Here is an 18,090-nt window from a genome sequence, read left to right as displayed (position 1 = left end):
AACCCAATACACTAAATTCCTAAACTTTACCTATGCTACACCAAATAGAGGGGGGGGGGAGGGTTGGCTAGTCTTTTAATGAACATTTTTAAAATTCGGAGAAAAGTGGGAAGGGGCCCTGCGTCCCTGATTCTTCGTGCCTGATAAATAACTTGTTTTCAGACTTGTCCACACTGACAAATAATTTTGTTCCACAGTACTTATATTGTGTGATACACTTACACTGCCGTAATGGGGTGAAAGAATTTTCTATACAGGTAACATTGTGAAAAGTGAACCCATCATCCGATACAGCTTTTTTTTATTTATTTTTTTTTTTGTCCGAAATTCCTTTTTGGACCTTTCTGTCGCTTTCTCATCCCAGTCTTCTTTTAACTTCACTGGATCCTCGACAGATAAGAAATTATAACTCTGGTATATGTGGAATGATCTCAAGTAGAATATACGGGTAAAAAATAAAGAGCCATAGCTGCCTCTCAGACGACACGGCTGACTCAAGAATGTAGAAGGAAATCACCTGATTCTATTTATAGATATACCTTTTCAATTCAAGATCAAACTATGTAATATGATTTGAGGACGAGTGTTATATTTTCGTAGTTGCACGTATGTCAAATGACAATCATTTAATTTGTTCAGTACTCAAATTCTGAGACAAAGGATTTATAAAATCAATAAAAATAAAACAAGTAGCTATGAATTTGCAAACTTTAATAAAATAGTTTAGGACTGTTTTTTCCGAGCTACTTTCAAAGTGTATATTGTGTATATTATAACTTTCTGAACTTATGTATATCATAAAACGTAATAAAGAAAAACGTAGAAAAGATACACAAAGAAAAACAAATTTAAGAAAGCATAAATGGAAAAAATGTGGGACTTGAACTCGCTATCACCATATTTACATTCCAGCAATCATACCATTGCGCCAACGAAGTCAATGACGTTGAATGAATAAATTTAAGACAGATTGCTAAATCTTACGATTATATGAGAAGAAAAATTGAATGTATATTTTCATCATTTTCAATATGAAGACCACCTTTTAACCAAAATTAGAAGTGCAGTCATATCCGAATAAAATCCTTCAAAAGTTTTTTTTTTTTTTTTTTTTTTTTTTTTTCTGGTTAAGGGTGGTCTTTGACAACAGTTTGTCATCTTTAGGTGGATACCTCAATATTTACTATATACTCCATACAAACTGGATAATTTTCATATTTATCATATGAGGAAACTATTAATATTGAAATATCATTAATGTGTGGTATGGTTTTACGCATGTATAAACTAAGATTGTATGACAAAATTTTGGTTAAACAATGAATTTAAGGAATCACCAGTAGAGTAGGCGAAAATACCTATCAAATGCGCTGTGGCTCTTTTACTAGGTGAAATATGAGCCTTTGTTTTTTATATTGCTTTGCATAATATTAACGGCAATGTCTACAATATACAGATGCAGATGCAACACGCTTATATTGTGCGTGTATTATAAAATATAAAAATATATTGAAACATCAACCGTGCACTTGTATAAATGACTGAAAATACAAGACTTCAGAATATTAATTAATCTAATCAGTCCTGACCAACAGCATCCAAAAGATTGGGAATTTATCCCCCCCCCTTTCCAAAAAGAATGTGTTGCAAGGGGACCTATTGTGACGTCATCGTTGAGTTTCTTGCGTAATTTATTTACATACATGCAGACGTCAACTAGACCGTTTCAGTAGCAAGATGAAATAAAGGCTAGGATTTAAGCATTTTTTTCTGCAATAATACTTTTAGTGATTTCATTTGTCAGCTGAACATTTATATTTTATTGCTTTAGTATATTAAATTGATCTCTTCCCTTCTTGCTGGCAACATTTAGCAAGTGTAAGGCTTAGTTGTTTAAAAAAATATCGTTATTTGTCATTTCTATAAAACATTTTTTTAGTTTTTATGCTATTTTCATGACAAATATATTTGTATGAGCAATATAAATATGGTCAATCAATGATAAATTTATTTCTTTAACATTATTACACGAAATACACCATTATTATTGCTCCTAGATAAGAACTCGCCTCTCGACTAACTTGGTATCCGCCACCGGAAACAGTCATGAAATGTCAAAATTAACATACTGCACATTCCTCGAGCAAATTCTTAGCATTATTTTTGCTTGTCTTTTATCAAATTATTTTCAAATATATATGTTTTATTTTGCTCGAGGGGTGTGCACTACTTCAATTTTGGGAATTTGTTGTAAAAATAGTGGAAAAAATAGCAATTTCCGGAAAGAACGGATGTTTAAATCCTGTGAATACCTCTAATCAACGCACTTGCGAAATTTTGTTATGCATATATCAAAACTACCAATCTTCTTCTACATGTACATAGTAGTTATATTTTTGCAAACTTGTATATCAAAATACGAAAAACTGTGGGCCTTCGAATAATACGTAACGTACTTAGTTCTTTGTCTGCTTTTTATTTCATTGAGATACATTCAAAATAATTCCATGTCATATCAGCAGGCCTTAGTACCTGCCCTCTGTTTTCAGTATAGTGTAGATATGTTGCTGATTTAGCATTGAATTTAATTTTTTTTCATTCAAAGCCCCTATCCCCACTTCAACTTTAATCCCGCCCTCGCATAGACATTTACATACTGAGTACTTCTTTTTGTTACAGTAGATCTAGCTATTTCAAATAATTCATTTAAAAAAAGGAGAGGAAACAAAACCGATCGACACCCCCCCCCCCCCACCTTTCTCAATGAAAAGGATTTTTCGATGTGGGGGAGTCTTGGAGGTTTTGTATTTATTTTGAAAAAATATTTAATTTTTTTCTTATCCCCCCTTTTTTTATATACACTGCAACATGCCTCACAGATCTGGATACAGATCCGAGATAACGGATTGTCTAATTAGAGGGAACGAATTAAAAATCTGAGAGAACGAAAAATTAATTCGTCGGAACGATTTACATTCCGAGGGAACGAATTGTTTAAACCGAGAGAACGAATTACAATCCGAGATAACGGATTGTGTTATTTGAGGGAACGAATTGATAATCTGAGAGAACGAATAATTACACCGTGGGAACGATTTGTTTAAACCGAGAGAACGAATTACAATCCGAGAGAACGGATTGTGTAATTTGAGGGAACGAATTGATAATCTGTGAGAACGAATTAGTAATTCGTTATAACAGATTGTCAATCCGAGTGAACGGATTGTATAAATCGAGATCTCGGTTTACTTTTACACTTTTTTGAGAATCCTCATGTCCCTTCATGGCTTTCGTACCTGTAAAACAAATCATATTCCTCCCGATAACGACAAACATTCCAAGAAAATGAATTTTTTAACTCGAGAGAATGAATTACAATCCGAGATAACGAATTGTGTAATTTGAGGGAACGAATTGATAATCTGAGAGAACGAATAATTAAACCGTGGGAACGAATTGTTTAAACCGAGAGAACGAATTACAATCCGAGATAACGGATTGAGTAATTTGAGGGAACGAATTGATAATCTGAGAGAATGAATAATTAAACCGTGGGAACGAATTGTTTAAACCGAGAGAACGAATTACAATCCGAGATAACGGATTGAGTAATTTGAGGGAACGAATTGATAATCTGAGAGAACGAACAATTAAACCGTGGGAACGAATTGTTTAAACCGAAAGAACGAATTACAATCCGAGAGAACGGATTGTGTAATTTGAGGGAACGAATTGATAATCTGTGAGAACGAATTAGTAATTCGTTATCACAGATTGTCAATCCGAGAGAACGGATTATATAAATCGAGATCTCGGTTTACTTTTACACTTTTTTGAAAATCCTCATGTCCCTTCATGGCTTTCGTATCAAATTAATACATATTTTTCTATATAACGAATTCAACAAATTTGTTATAACAGATTAAGGGAGCCGACTGGGGTTTTATTGTGTGAAAACTACTATAGAGAAACTCTTTAATTTTATACCATATGTACCTTACATTGACCTAAGTATACATGCCAAGTTTAGTGAAAATCTACCGTCTGGTTACTTTTAAGGGACCATCTCAAAATATAGTTACATTTACTATAGGATTATATAGAAATATACTATTTTTTCGCACTTTGAAGTAAATTATACAAATGCTACTATAGACTTTTTGCTCAAATTATAGTATTTGATGAGCAATACTACATTGTACATTTTATGCAAGAAACACTAAATTCTACCGTCTGGTTTCCAGAGGGGGCATCTCAAAATGTCAAAATTCATGATATTTTCCTGTTTTAATGGAGCACTACAAAACATGACAGATACCACAGATTTATATGAAAAATAATAAAAGTGATTGTGAGATTCTCAATTTCCTATGTTTAAAATTTCAAGAGCATCTATTTTATACTTTTTATTTTATGACATAATTTATTACCCCTCTTTAAGAACTCCGATTAATCATAACGTCAAAAACACACCATTACGACGTCTATCTACCCATCACTTGAAAAATCGATTAAAAAATCAGTTATTTAAAAGCGTAATTAGATTTTTTAACCTGAGATTTCTTAATTTTGTTAATTTTTATAAATTATGTAAAAATAAATGCTTCAATAGAGTAAATACGCTTTATTTTACTATGCTGCACGAAGTATTGCGCAATGAAAACCCCAGTCGGCCCCCTTAAATTCGTTATAACGAATTCAAAGAAATTGTTATAACGAATTAAATTTGTTATAACAAATTCTACAATTCGTTATATCGAATTCGAAAATATTTTTTGATAGGTCCTAAATGGGCTTCCGTAATTATCTGATAAAAAATAAAAATCAAATTGAGACATAAATAATAACAATTAAAACTTAATTTAAAGCAAGTTTTAAAAATATTTTACACATAATTTTTTTTTCTACATGATATCATTGACGAATCATAAAGAAATAACGTCTCACATTTTCCCATGTGCACTTTGTAACTAGATCGACCGCTCCTGTGGTAGATAACTAATCATTGTCCAAGTTCCCACTCGTGTCAGCTTTTTCATCCTTGTATATGAGCGATATAGTAAACTATCAGTTTCCAAGCACTAAGCAATTTTAAAAAAAAAATTAACAAATCGTCAAACGTTCAACTATTCGATATTACCTAATTTACAGTATTGAACATGACTACATGTACTATCTACGCAGCAGGCAAGATGTTATCCTTGTGTAGTAGTTTGTTTGCTTTACGTACCTTCGACAGTATTTCACAAATTGCCAGTGGAAGACTTCAAAGTTGGACTTATACTCAGCACTGACTGCCTTTGAACAGTGAACAGCATCTACTGCGCCATGTGATTATCCAAAAGACCATTAATAGTTTGAAAAAGGGAATTTTTAGGAGTTATCTCCTTTGGCCCATTCTTTCTAAAATAAAAAGTTAAGACATATATCCCCCACCCCAATCCTCAATCAGTTAATATACAAAAACAAAATTTATGAATATGTCTATACAGTATTAGCGCCACCTCTCATGCATAACTTGATCTTCAGCCAAGGACCGGTTATGAAAATTCCCCCAATTTGCACAGTAAGGGCAAAAAAAATCTTATTTTTATCTTAATGAATCACAGTCTAAAACCATTTTGACATTCAACTTCGGTTCCAAATTGATCAAATTCTTTGAAAAATAAATAGAAGTAAAATTATGTAAGATATAAAAGTAAAAGAGGCTACCAAAAAAGAACCTGAAACCTGGCTTTTAGTGCAGACAGAGCATAGCATGGACTCCTGGAAATTCCAGAGGTGGGATCAGGTGCCTAGGAAGAGTAAGCATCCCCTGTTGACAGGTCACACCTGTCGTGAGCCCTATGTACTGATCAAGTAGACAGAATAATCTATAGACAAGATTTGCAAACAATCAGAATTTCTGAAATGCTGACTTTAAATGAGGTACCTGTAGTTGAAATCTCTGTAACATCAACTTACTTGTCACTAGCCTGTCTAGATTTAAAAATTGATCATACATGTACTCAGAGCATGCTCTTGTGTATCAAATAAAAATCGTTTGTCATACAGTTAAGTTGTTAGTTGGCCATTATGGTCTATAGTCAGTAAAACATCTAAATATGAAACAGATGTGCAGACTCTGTGGTGTCTTTTATTTTGAGCCAAATGCATATTTCTAACCTTTCTATCATTTCATCAATAAAAATTGGAAAAGCACTTTCAATTTTATTTTTATTCTGAAAAAAATGAGTATGAATGGATGATATTTAGGAAAAATCTTTAAGAATTGTCATTAGAGAGTGTTTTAAACAGATCACATTAAGATTCTCTTGGAGACAAGTCATGAATTTTTTTTCTTCAGAAAACTCTACAGTTGATGTGTGAGTAGAGCTGGTGTTCTATAACTCATCATGAGGGTCTTTATCATGGACTGGAGGAGGTTGATTACAGGCACAGGGGGTAACAAAGTCAAAAGCGTATTCACAGCGACTCGGCTCATAGGCATTTGTCAGCTGGTGCTCCGGACCACACGTTATATGGACCTAGAATAAAGACATGTAATCATGGAAAACACAGAACAAAAATTCTATTTAAATCAATTTTTTTTTTGTACCATTTTCTTCACAATTAAATTCATATACAACACATTTATTTTGATTTAAATATTTTCTGTGTGTGAAAGGAAAAGACGTTTCTATGGATACCTTGACGGATCGGTCAGGTCCATTCCAGCAATTTTGTCCGTGGTCATAGACCATTGTTTTATAATGGTCATCCTCCCATCTCCCCCAGCGACTGCCAATAACAAATACACACATATAACACATACTTTATAAAACACAATATGTGTACAATTAAATGAATCAAAAGCCATCTTGACCAAAATAAACCAAATGAAAAAAATGTCAATTTTGGGCCAAAAGAATTCTTACAAGAAAATAAAACAACTTTGTATCATATAGAAAAACACACATGTAAATACCCACCCTAAATTTGTTTCGTGGCCTCCTGACTTGGGTCGTTGAGAAGCAGTAGAAAAGGGACATAACTTGTATGTATATTCTCTGTCTGTATACTCATAACACTGGTCTCGTAAAACTGCAAATTCTTTATCTTTACCATAGTCTGTGTTTAAATATGAAGTCAGAGACCTGAAATTTACAACAAATATACTTTTAAAAATGCCACTTTTAACAAGGCTGACTTGTGGCTTTAGAGCCTAAATAAAAATTTTATCTCCCCATTTGATAAACCCTAAAGAATTGCTACAATTCAAAAATTTGAGAGCTCTATTAGAAAAAAAAAAATTGAGGTAGAAAACAAATTGATATGGACAGAAAAATATTCCGTCTGCTCCCTCAAAAAAGTCAAACAAAAAGATTTTAATTTCAGCCCAATACATGTACTCAACTAAAATGAAACCAAGAAACTCTTTTTTTGTGTAAAGAACTGTACTTTACAGTAGATACATAATAAAACATTACACTACATGTAATAAATGATTACATTTCAGTTTACAAAGATCAGGAAATCTTTCCTCTATTGCCCCATCTTTATACAGAAATCAAATAACAGGTACAATACACAGTTGCAAATTAGCCAAGGATGAAATCAGCCAAAACATTCATTAATGCACTTGGATAAAATAAAATGAGGTGTATTTTTAATAGCTAGCTTTAATGACTATATATGTATAGAAAGTACTTGGTTTGGCTAGTTAAGGCATTACCATGTTTGTGACGAAAATAAGAATTGTTCTTTTTTATCTAATGTTACATGATTAAAACTGCAGCTTGCCTCCCACATCAATGTAAAGGAGAATGTTAATCAACTGACAACAGTATGTCATTAATGATGCTTTCAGTCACACTCTGGGGAATAAATAATTAACTACTAACTGCCCGTTAACGTTTATTTTCCTGCACATGTCAGATATCTGTCTTCCTTTGTGCTGTTCTTGTAATGGCAGACTTTATGTATAATGTAATACCTCAATACAACAGAACTCCCTCGGTAGTGCTTATGTTTTCTGTCCAGTCATTCAATTAAAATAATTACAAATTAAGCTTGGAACATTTTGTATTGGGATAAGTTGCACAGACGACCACATTCTTCATTTTCAACAGCAAACTTATTGCAGGGGGGAATGAAAAAGAGATCTGCCTTATACATGTATCACAATTAATTTTACACAAAACTTACGTAATCTCCCCATCAATGTCTTTTGAGCGTTTGTCTGCTTCCTCATATTTTTTCCGTGCTTCATCAGCAGCTGAAATGACCAGATTTGATTTTTATTAGCTTTCAATGGGTGAGATACTCATGATTTTTATTAGCTTTCAATGTGTGAGATACTCATGAACTCGTCTTTCTTGAAAAATAATAAAATAATAATTAAGTGAAATTGGCACTATCAAACTCTCAGAAGTATTCCATTTGGATGCAGTTCAAACAAGAAAAAAATTGATTTAAATTTAGTAATAAAGATATTTTGTCAATAAGAATTGCAATTTGAGATATGATAAAAATAAATACATAGATATTATCTATAATCATGCAATATGTTACTTAGGTGTAAAATTTCTTCGAGTTTTACTAATGTTTGAATCCATGCACATATTTAGACCTTCTGCATCTACATAATGATTTACACATTGAAATATTCTCCATTTCTTGAATTCTCAATACAAACAATTATATTGAATGTTAACACTATACCCTCAATACAGAAGGTCAAAGCATTATTCAACAGATGTAGTAAATATAACTTGACTAATTCCTGTAGAACTATATACCTGCTATAAGGGCTTTAGTTTCTTCGTCATACTCAGGCATTTTTTCTTCATCCACATGTTCTTCTTCCTACAATTAAAAATACAGTCTACTTAACCAATCACATTTTAATGATAGAAAGTAAATCAACACATAAACCATATACATGTATATAGGGATTAGGGGAAGCCAAATAGAATTTTTCAGGACTTGCCCTCAGGCAGGTTACCATCGTAAAAATTACTTGTTCTACCAAAAAAATATGCTTGTCCAACCTTTACTTAAATAACACAAAATTAAAGCATTATTATTAAAATTTAGGACTAATCTAGACCCCAAATCATTTAACTCTCCCAAGGAGAAATTTAGGGTGAAATTTCTAATTCTAGGGAGACTTCTAAGCATGTGCGGTAAGCACTGATTGTAAAGCTTAAAATTTTAGATACATGTCAATGTGTATGCATGTACACGTACAAATAAATTTCTCGGTATTATTTAAATGAAAAAAATATCTACTTATTTTATTATGAAAAACACTCCTGAATGTCGACTGAGGGTTCGACTTCATGACTGTGTGTAATCAACTGCATCAAAAACAGATACTCTGCTGTGATTCATTATCTATTTTAACAGCAGTAAAACAAACATTTGAGTAATTGATTTTTTGTTAATTGGGAAAAGCACTTGTCTGTGGAAAGGACCACTTATCAAGTAACTTGCCCACCAAACAAAATTGGTTGTCCCGGGCATCGGGCAATGCTATTTGTCTAGCCCTGATTAATCCAAGCTGCAGAAAGACTGGTTTGTAAAAGTTTGGAATACAGTGTTTTGCAAGTGGAGTGTTGATGCATCACAAGCTGACCACAGCTGATCTTTGTTTAATGCAATGAAACCACCACCTGCAACACTTAGAAGTAGTATCTTAATTTCAGTTATTTATTTGGATGTATTAGATTTAATGCCTACAATTAGTCTCTTTACATTTAGAACCAACAACCAACATAATCTGACCTCTTTTACACCTGTAAACCCTACACAGTTACAACCCTGGAGGACACAGGCCTAAACCACATCATCTTAACAGAACAAATCACCCTGACACATCAAAGACTGATTTAGAAACAGCATGAGATAAACGACATAAAACACATGCAGCATGTTACATCAGCTATACATCAGACTATGTCTCACTTTCCATTATAAAGCTAGTTCATTCGAAGTACGCTTTTACATTTTGTAAACCAACTTTTATTTGTATGCGAGAAATATTTGTGAGTTTCGCGACCTACTTTAACTCGCGAATATTAATCGCTGCGAACCATTTATTTTGCTTTGTACTTGTATAGAATAATTCCTTAGTCGCGAAAAATAGTCGTAGCAAATTGATTTCAAACAAACGAATTGCGAATAAAAGACGACGCGAATAATAGTTGGTTTATGCTATATTATTCATATTAATATTCAACATATGGCAAAAAAAATACATGTAACATCAAAATATATAATCTTTAATAATATCTTTTCCCTTAATTTTAAATCTCTTTTTTACTTTGCTCATTAGCTAGATTCCACACATTCAATCAGCATGCAAAATGGAGGTAAAAGCAAGGCATTCATGCACAGCCAAATATTCCCTGCCTTTTTGACAAGACAAAAAAACCTGTATTCCAGGAGTTTATCATTCTTTCTACCCTATATTACTCTACATGCATCACAAATTTTGCTGATGTGCATCATTTGGGGGAGAAAAAAAACTATGATTCAGGACATTTGTGGCACGTGTGTATTTGGATAAGATGCTGACATGCAATCTGTTAAGCACTAAAATTCTTAAGAACAATCTAGCTTTACCTCTGGAGGGAAAAGTTCAGCATTTTCAGGTAATTCCACATTTTCCATGCTGGTGGTAGTTTCCAGTAGTTTAGACTTGTTGTGAGGGTAGAAAGTGAGGAGGAATTAGAGAGATAAGAATGAAAAGGAGCCATAGATCCATGTATACAACTAATAATGGGACTCCTACATAGCAGTCAAACCATTCAACAGTAAATACTATCAACACATTAAACTAAGTAAGTGCTCTTCCTAATGCTTGACAATTTACCTACAAACTGTCTGACACAGACTTTCCCTTCTAATTTAAAAAGATTGGTGGATAACAAGATTGTGATGGGTCATCCTAATTTCTATCCTGCATTCAGCAATTTCATTCTGTAGCTAGACAGTAAAGTTTGATCACAGAAAAATCATTAAAGTATAGTAGGCTCCATAGGTTATTACTGCTTTGACTTTCACTAGTCAACTGATATTAACATGTCTACTCATTTATGCAGATGAATTGCTTGCACAAGATCCAGAAAACTGAAGAAAAATGTCATGTGATTATAACTTTATTCTTCATTTCTTTAAATGAATAAGCATACTGATATTAAGAATACATGTACTCCTAATTCTGTTTGAATTGTATTCAGGTGATCTCTACATTATAAATCTCATTATAAAAAGTATGTTAGAACATCAATGTAATGACATCTATGGTCACGTGTACTTGAAATAACACACTCTATTTGTTACCCAAAAAAACCCTCAACTTCCCCCTATATATCCTGTCTAAAAACCACACAATAAATACCGTAGTAAAAGCAAGCACTAGTAACAACCTCAGCGAAGCAATGACAACATCAAACACTTACCTCATCTTCATCCTCTCCGTCATCATCCTCATAATCCTCACCCTCATCAGGAGGGGGTGTGACATGGGGTGTGGCCTACAAGAGGCGGAGACAAATCACTACCTGGCCTAGCCTACCACAATGCATACAACAGAGACACTGGTTATATACCAGAACTACAGACACTACACTGACATAGTGAACACCACACAAACCATTTCAAACTTAAAACAGCTATATGTGGACGAAATTTTACAGCATTTTGGGTTTTCCTACTTAAACCACATAAATGAAATCCAAAACAATTAACATTGATGTCATGAAAAGTGAATGCAGAAATGCATTCTAGGTTCAGTTAAGTTAGTGGGGACCATGCACATAATGACAACAGAGTGGGTGAATTCCTTTACCTGAGGTTCTTCTGGTGGTACTAGGGTTTCAGTTTCACCCTGAGGCTCTACAGGGGGTGGGGTCTCCTTTTTCTCCTCCTCTGGGACAAGCTTTTTGTAAATACCCTGAATGTTTCCCCATATTTTAGAACTAAATTCATCAAAATCAACTTTTTCTTGGTCTTCTAAATGTTCCTTTAAAAAAAAATAAACAAACATGAAATTTCTTTTTAAAAATCATGACAATTTTTTGATGATTTCAGAGAAATGGTGCCAGCAGTTGAGTTCTTTCTTATGTACCTTAGCTTCCTCTTCACTGACAATGCCATTAGAATCAATGTCAAACTCCATGTGAGGTATTATCTCCAAAATATCACAACTGAAGTTAAATAACACAAAAATAAAGATATGAGAATCATTTTACAAATTACACGTATCATCAAATTCACAAACAATGCTTTCTGACTTACAATCCATCTTTATTTAAATCTAGGTCATCAAAGGCTTCCCTGGCCCGGAGTGCACTTCTCTCCTTCTCTTTAGCTTCTTTTTGTTCTAATTTAAAAAAAAAAGTTTTTAAATAGTTTGGTCAGATATTTTGTTACTTAGTGTATGTCATTATTTGTCAACATTGCTCCACTTTTTTCCATATTATAGCTTATTTTAACTCACCTTTCCACACCTGTCCATGGCGGTCTTTGATATTATAGCTTATTTTAACTCACCTTTCCACACCTGTTCATGGCAGTCTATGATATTATAGCTTATTTTAACTCACCTTTCCACACCTGTTCATGGCAGTCTATGATATTATAGCTTATTTTAACTCACCTTTCCACACCTGTTCATGGCAATCTTTGATATTATAGCTTATTTTAACTCACCTTTCCACACCTGTTCATGGCAGTCTATGATATTATAGCTTATTTTAACTCACCTTTCCACACCTGTTCATGGCAGTCTCTGATATTATAGCTTATTTTAACTCACCTTTCCACACCTGTTCATGGCAGTCTATGATATTATAGCTTATTTTAACTCACCTTTCCACACCTGTTCATGGCGGTCTTTGATATTATAGCTTATTTTAACTAACCTTTCCACACCTGTTCATGGCAGTCTATGATATTATAGCTTATTTTAACTCACCTTTCCACACCTGTTCATGGCGGTCTTTGATATTATAGCTTATTTTAACTCACCTTTCCACACCTGTTTATGGCAGTCTATGATATTATAGCTTAACTCACCTTTCCACACCTGTTCATGGCAGTCTATGATATTATAGCTTATTTTAACTCACCTTTCCACACCTGTTCATGGCGGTCTTTGATATTATAGCTTATTTTAACTCACCTTTCCACACCTGTTCATGGCAGTCTATGATATTATAGCTTAACTCACCTTTCCACACCTGTTCATGGCAGTCTTTGATATTATAGCTTACTTTAACTCACCTTTCCACACCTGTTCATGGCAGTCTTTGATATTATAGCTTATTTTAACTCACCTTTCCACACCTGTTCATGGCAGTCTATGATATTATAGCTTAACTCACCTTTCCACACCTGTTCATGGCGGTCTTTGGCTTCCTTTTCTGGTCCCTCGTGTTCTGCCTTCAGAGCTGTTACAGGAAAAAATTGAACTTCAGGGACATTTCATCTTGCTATGTAATATTTTGTATTTCATTATGTATAGTTGATGATATATTTCTTTGAAGTACAAGGGGAGATTTGTAGATTATATACCTAGTTGATTAAACAATACATCAATATCTAATTGATATATTGCCTTAAAGTACTGGGTGAGAAACTGTGACTTTGTAAAGTGGAGCTTTGTTAATCCACAAGTCAATAATGTGGACCCTTCTCCTTCTGGACAACATTTGTTGTAAACAAAACATACATGAATGTATATATCTAACAATATACGAGGTCTGTTTCAGTCATCTAGATGCTTCATTTATCTGGACAACTTGCTTGGAAACAAAATCATGCAGTATATCCAGACTATACTGTATTTTCTTTAAATACGTGGGTTTAAATATTTAAGTATAGAGAAAGACACCTGTCTTACTTACTTCAGGTTTTATACATACCTTCAAGTTCCTTCAATCTGACTTCTAGTTCTGCTTTCTCCTTCTCAAGTTCTTGTATTTTTACCTGTATTACAAAGCATACATCATCAACATTTATTTGATTGTTTCTTTATGTCATTGTCCAGGGAAGATTCAGCAGGTCAAATAGTTACATTTTTCTCCTCCATGATTCTTTTAACTTCAGCGATGAAGCCATCCCTCTTTTTAAATCCTTCCTCGTGTAATCTTCTCTTCTGGTCCTGTTCTTCACGCATTGCCTTTCCAAGTTCCCTAGAAAACAAATATTATGTCAGTAGTGGTCAATTTCTCAGTTTATAGCTGTATAATACTAGTATACTGTAAATGTTATGGTACACCTCTCATAATTTCCCACCTTGATCGTAAATCATAAAATAAAACTCCTCCTTACTTGCAGTTGTTCACACATTCAATTTTGCCACCATATTCATCTGTTCCGTCACAGCAGTCTGTAATTAGAAACACTGACAAGTCACATCTACCTCAACCAAATGTTTTAATATGTCTTGTGTTAATGTTCATTTGCATTTATACAACACTGCCCTACTTACCGCAAACTCCATCATTTACTCGTGATGACTGTATATACTTGGGGATGTAACCAGCATTTGTACAGTGAAATTTTCCATTTGCACATGCAGAAGTCCCTATAAGAGTAATTTAAAAACATCTGTTTCATTAATTTCTTATGGGTTCATATCTTTTGGAATTTTGTGGACACCTGTTTTACCAAATTTCAACCTCAATGATTCTTCAAAATGTTAACCTCAATGATTCTTCAAAACATGTTTCATGAATTATGCCCTGGGACCGCCCCCTCCAGAAAAAAAAAATTGTAAAGCTCTCTAGTCAGGCTAATTACCTGGTTTGTCCGTTCTACACTTAAATCACAGGCACTTGATTCATATATGGGGCACCCCCTACTTATTTTTACCACAAGTAGGGGGTGCTCTGTATATGAAACAAATGCCTGTGACTTAATTTGTCTATTCTAGACTTAAATCCAGCTTTCTGGTGATACTAATTACCTGGTTCATCTGTTCCATCATCACAATCGCAGTAATCATCATTCAGGTGATCATATGGAATTTCACCAAATCCATTGATACAATTGAATTTATTCCTTTCATTTGGCTGATATTTTGAGGCCACTGAAACATGTCATTGATACATACATATAGTATATCACTTACAATATGACATTTTCCTATGACATAAATCAAAACTGGTCATTCAGTCCTAATAAATTATACATTTACATATTACAATTAATATATATATATATATATATATATATATATATATATATATATATATATATATATATATATATATATATATATATATATACTTCATATCTTATACTAGTGATATTTGCAGTAGAAAGAAAACAACTCCATTGCCAATAATGATCACACGCATACATGTATCAAAAGATTGACTGTATTTCAGGGTGATACTTTTGTATCAAGGGTACATTCACTATGTAAGATAAGTATTCAAGTTTAGGCAGCCTCGACTTTCGTTAGATAATTTTTAATCTTCCGTAATTGGAGGATAGCAGTCTTGCCATCTACCAGACTTTTCAAAACAAAGGGTAGTGAACTCTTGGTCAAACAAAGGCTGCAACTCCGGCATCTATTCAAATGATTTATGAACCTCATACTTCTGGTTAAATTGCCAATTTTTCAACCAAAGAAAAAAAATATAAATACATGTATTGATACTGCTGGATAAATATGAGTATACTCATTATTACAAAATTTGTACAATTACCATCACCATTTATCAGTTTGCTTTCTACATTCAATTACATGTATTCATTTAAAAAAAACACTTTCAAATCAGTGCAGTTTATTTTTTTATTTCTTGATTGATTTCTTTTCTTTCTTCATTATCCAACTACTTATTTAATGTATAGGGTTTTGGATTCCTTATAAAAAAAATCTTTTCCTTTGTTCCTCTTAGATTTGCATTATTATTTGTATAAATTAAATCTTAAACATACAGTCAAACCTTGTTATCTCGAACTCCATGGGACCATGAAAAGACTTCAAGATATCCGAGGATTTGAGATATCGAGGGCAAAATACTTAAAAGAATGAATGGTTGGGACTTACAAATCACTTTGAAATATCCATGGTATTCGAAATATCAGTGTTCAAGACACCAAAGTTTAACTGTATATAAAAAGAAAATTCATTAAATAAATTTGTTATAGTACTAGTCTAGTCTCAGGGCTTGACCCTTTTTAGTGCAGGGTCCTTTACACTTTCAATTGGGAATTTAAAAAAAAAATGCCAAAATTTGGAAATATTGCTGTCTCGTTAATATTGATACTGATAGGCTTATTCCCTATTCACATCTTTAAGAATCATTAAAATTTCAAAATTCAATTTTTTTTTTTAATTATAAAAAGCATTGAAAAATTCAGTCTCCTTGTCATTTGGGAATTTCCCTAACTTTGGAGGAAAAAGAGTAAATTTTCAATTGGAACAAGGTCCTTTTACCAGACCTGGATGCAAGGGTTATTAAACCTTGAGTCTTGTAAGTTATTCTGATAATTGAATCTTTTTGAAAGACCTGATCGAAGTCATCTTGAAATCTTCTGAAAAATATTCCTGAAATGTCTTGTTTACTTTTTATTGTAAGAGCATCATGTGCAGTTAAAAATCAAGTGAGCCTTCCTGCCAGGAATGAAGAAATGTCTGAATTCACAACCTAAGAAAAATTAGGAAGAAAAAATCAAGACCTTTATTTGAACAGGGACATCCATGGCTTCTATATGAGGACAGAAATATGTTTGTTACTTTTGCAAAATAGAGAGGGTTATCCAAGTGGTACCTTGTTGAGGTCAATATGGTCAATGTCATTCCAGATAGACAGTCAAGAAACAAAAAATTCAAAATGCCACCAACACTCCACTGTGCAGTTATTGAATCCAATAAATCAAACAAAATAGGAAATTGATAAGTCATATGAAAGTGTTATTTCAAGTAACACAAGTTTATACAAGTAATAAGTGTTACCTCCCCTTTCAGATGTAAGAGAATAGAAGGTAAATTTAGATACATACTAAATGAAGTTGTAAGCACATTTGAAATTTTTGTTTGGACAATCTGAAACCCAATCCAGCAACCTGAGATCATTAATTAGGTAATCCTTAATGATGAGACCAGATTTTGCCAAGTGTCAAACACTGATATGGTAAAAATTTGACTGCCATATGTGGAATTTTGGTTATCCTCCAAAATGGAGGCCAAGTAAACCTGATAATAAAGTTTACAAAAAGGATAATTGGCACAGCACAAATCCATGAAAATTGAAAGTAGAAAAATTTGGAGGGGATTGTTATGTACCCTGAATAATTCTATCATCATTGCCAATGGAGCAATTTTCCACTTCATGATGCACCGAAATTATTAATAATTATTTTATTATATCATTATTATATTATTAATTATTCATATACCAAAGATACTAATTCAAAAGTGAGCAAACTAAATGTATGAGCCATTTCAGTATCTGGCCAACGCACCGAACCTGCCCGACTGTAACAGTAGAATTCAATGGGATTATTACTTTAAGTAACATTATTTCACAACAAAGAATACTTATGCAAGGAATAATACTTTATAAATTTGGTGTTATAGTAATACTAAATAGCTTGAATAGGCATACAAGAAATACGAGGAAATTCGAACTGCGCAAGTGTCCCAGAGCTGACAAACTTACTTGAAATTGAGACGCCACGTGGTCTCATTTTCCCGTTTACTACACATATTGTTACAAATAAACATATCAAATAGAAGACATTCATCTTTGAAGACTAGAAGTTTTACTGATTGAGCAGAGTGGAAGAGGTGGAGACTTCCGATTGGTCGATCTTATATGAATAGATAACTCGAACATAAAATGATTCAATAAACAGATTTCAAGCATTTATTATTTTTTTTCCCCAATCCGATTTCATTTATCCATTTCTTGTTTCAAATATCTACATATCCTATTCAGAATATTTTTATCTTGCTTTAAAAAAAATATATTTATTTTTTCGTTGCCAACTAAGATAGGGAACATCTATAGAAAAGAAACATCTGATGATATTTTTTTTTCCTATTTTAGTATTAATTCTGACTCTCTTCGCAAATGTAACATG

The 18,090-nt window shown here is 33.0% G+C and overlaps 1 protein-coding gene across 3 annotated transcripts; it reads right to left on the bottom strand.

Annotated features, from left to right (window-relative positions):
* Window positions 1-6,197: 6,197 nt before the first annotated feature.
* On the bottom strand, window positions 6,198-17,794 carry LOC133199609 (glucosidase 2 subunit beta-like). 3 transcript variants are annotated; one of them, XM_061335453.1, is made up of 17 exons: window positions 17,667-17,794; window positions 14,960-15,082; window positions 14,483-14,578; window positions 14,323-14,380; window positions 14,066-14,183; window positions 13,914-13,977; window positions 13,374-13,439; window positions 12,286-12,370; window positions 12,116-12,194; window positions 11,837-12,010; window positions 11,448-11,522; window positions 10,609-10,683; window positions 8,781-8,847; window positions 8,188-8,257; window positions 6,972-7,136; window positions 6,690-6,780; window positions 6,198-6,527 (listed from the first exon to the last, which is right to left on the bottom strand). In XM_061335453.1, exons 1-17 carry the CDS (start codon window positions 17,749-17,751, stop codon window positions 6,384-6,386), a joined length of 1,635 nt encoding a protein of 544 aa, XP_061191437.1. In that variant the 5' UTR covers window positions 17,752-17,794; the 3' UTR covers window positions 6,198-6,383. The 3 variants fall into 3 exon arrangements, with proteins under 3 accessions (XP_061191437.1, XP_061191438.1, XP_061191439.1); XM_061335454.1 differs by lacking the exon at window positions 10,609-10,683 and having other exon boundaries at window positions 17,667-17,793; XM_061335455.1 differs by lacking the exons at window positions 10,609-10,683; window positions 11,448-11,522 and having other exon boundaries at window positions 17,667-17,793.
* Window positions 17,795-18,090: the final 296 nt, after the last annotated feature.

This window comes from Saccostrea echinata, unplaced genomic scaffold (genome assembly GCF_033153115.1).
Source record: "Saccostrea echinata isolate AGI-Se365-2 ecotype Australia unplaced genomic scaffold, CSIRO_AGI_Sech_v1 ptg000034l, whole genome shotgun sequence".
In the NCBI taxonomy this organism is placed as follows: Eukaryota; Metazoa; Mollusca; class Bivalvia; order Ostreida; family Ostreidae; genus Saccostrea; species Saccostrea echinata.
This window is presented reverse-complemented; position numbering and strand designations above follow the sequence as displayed.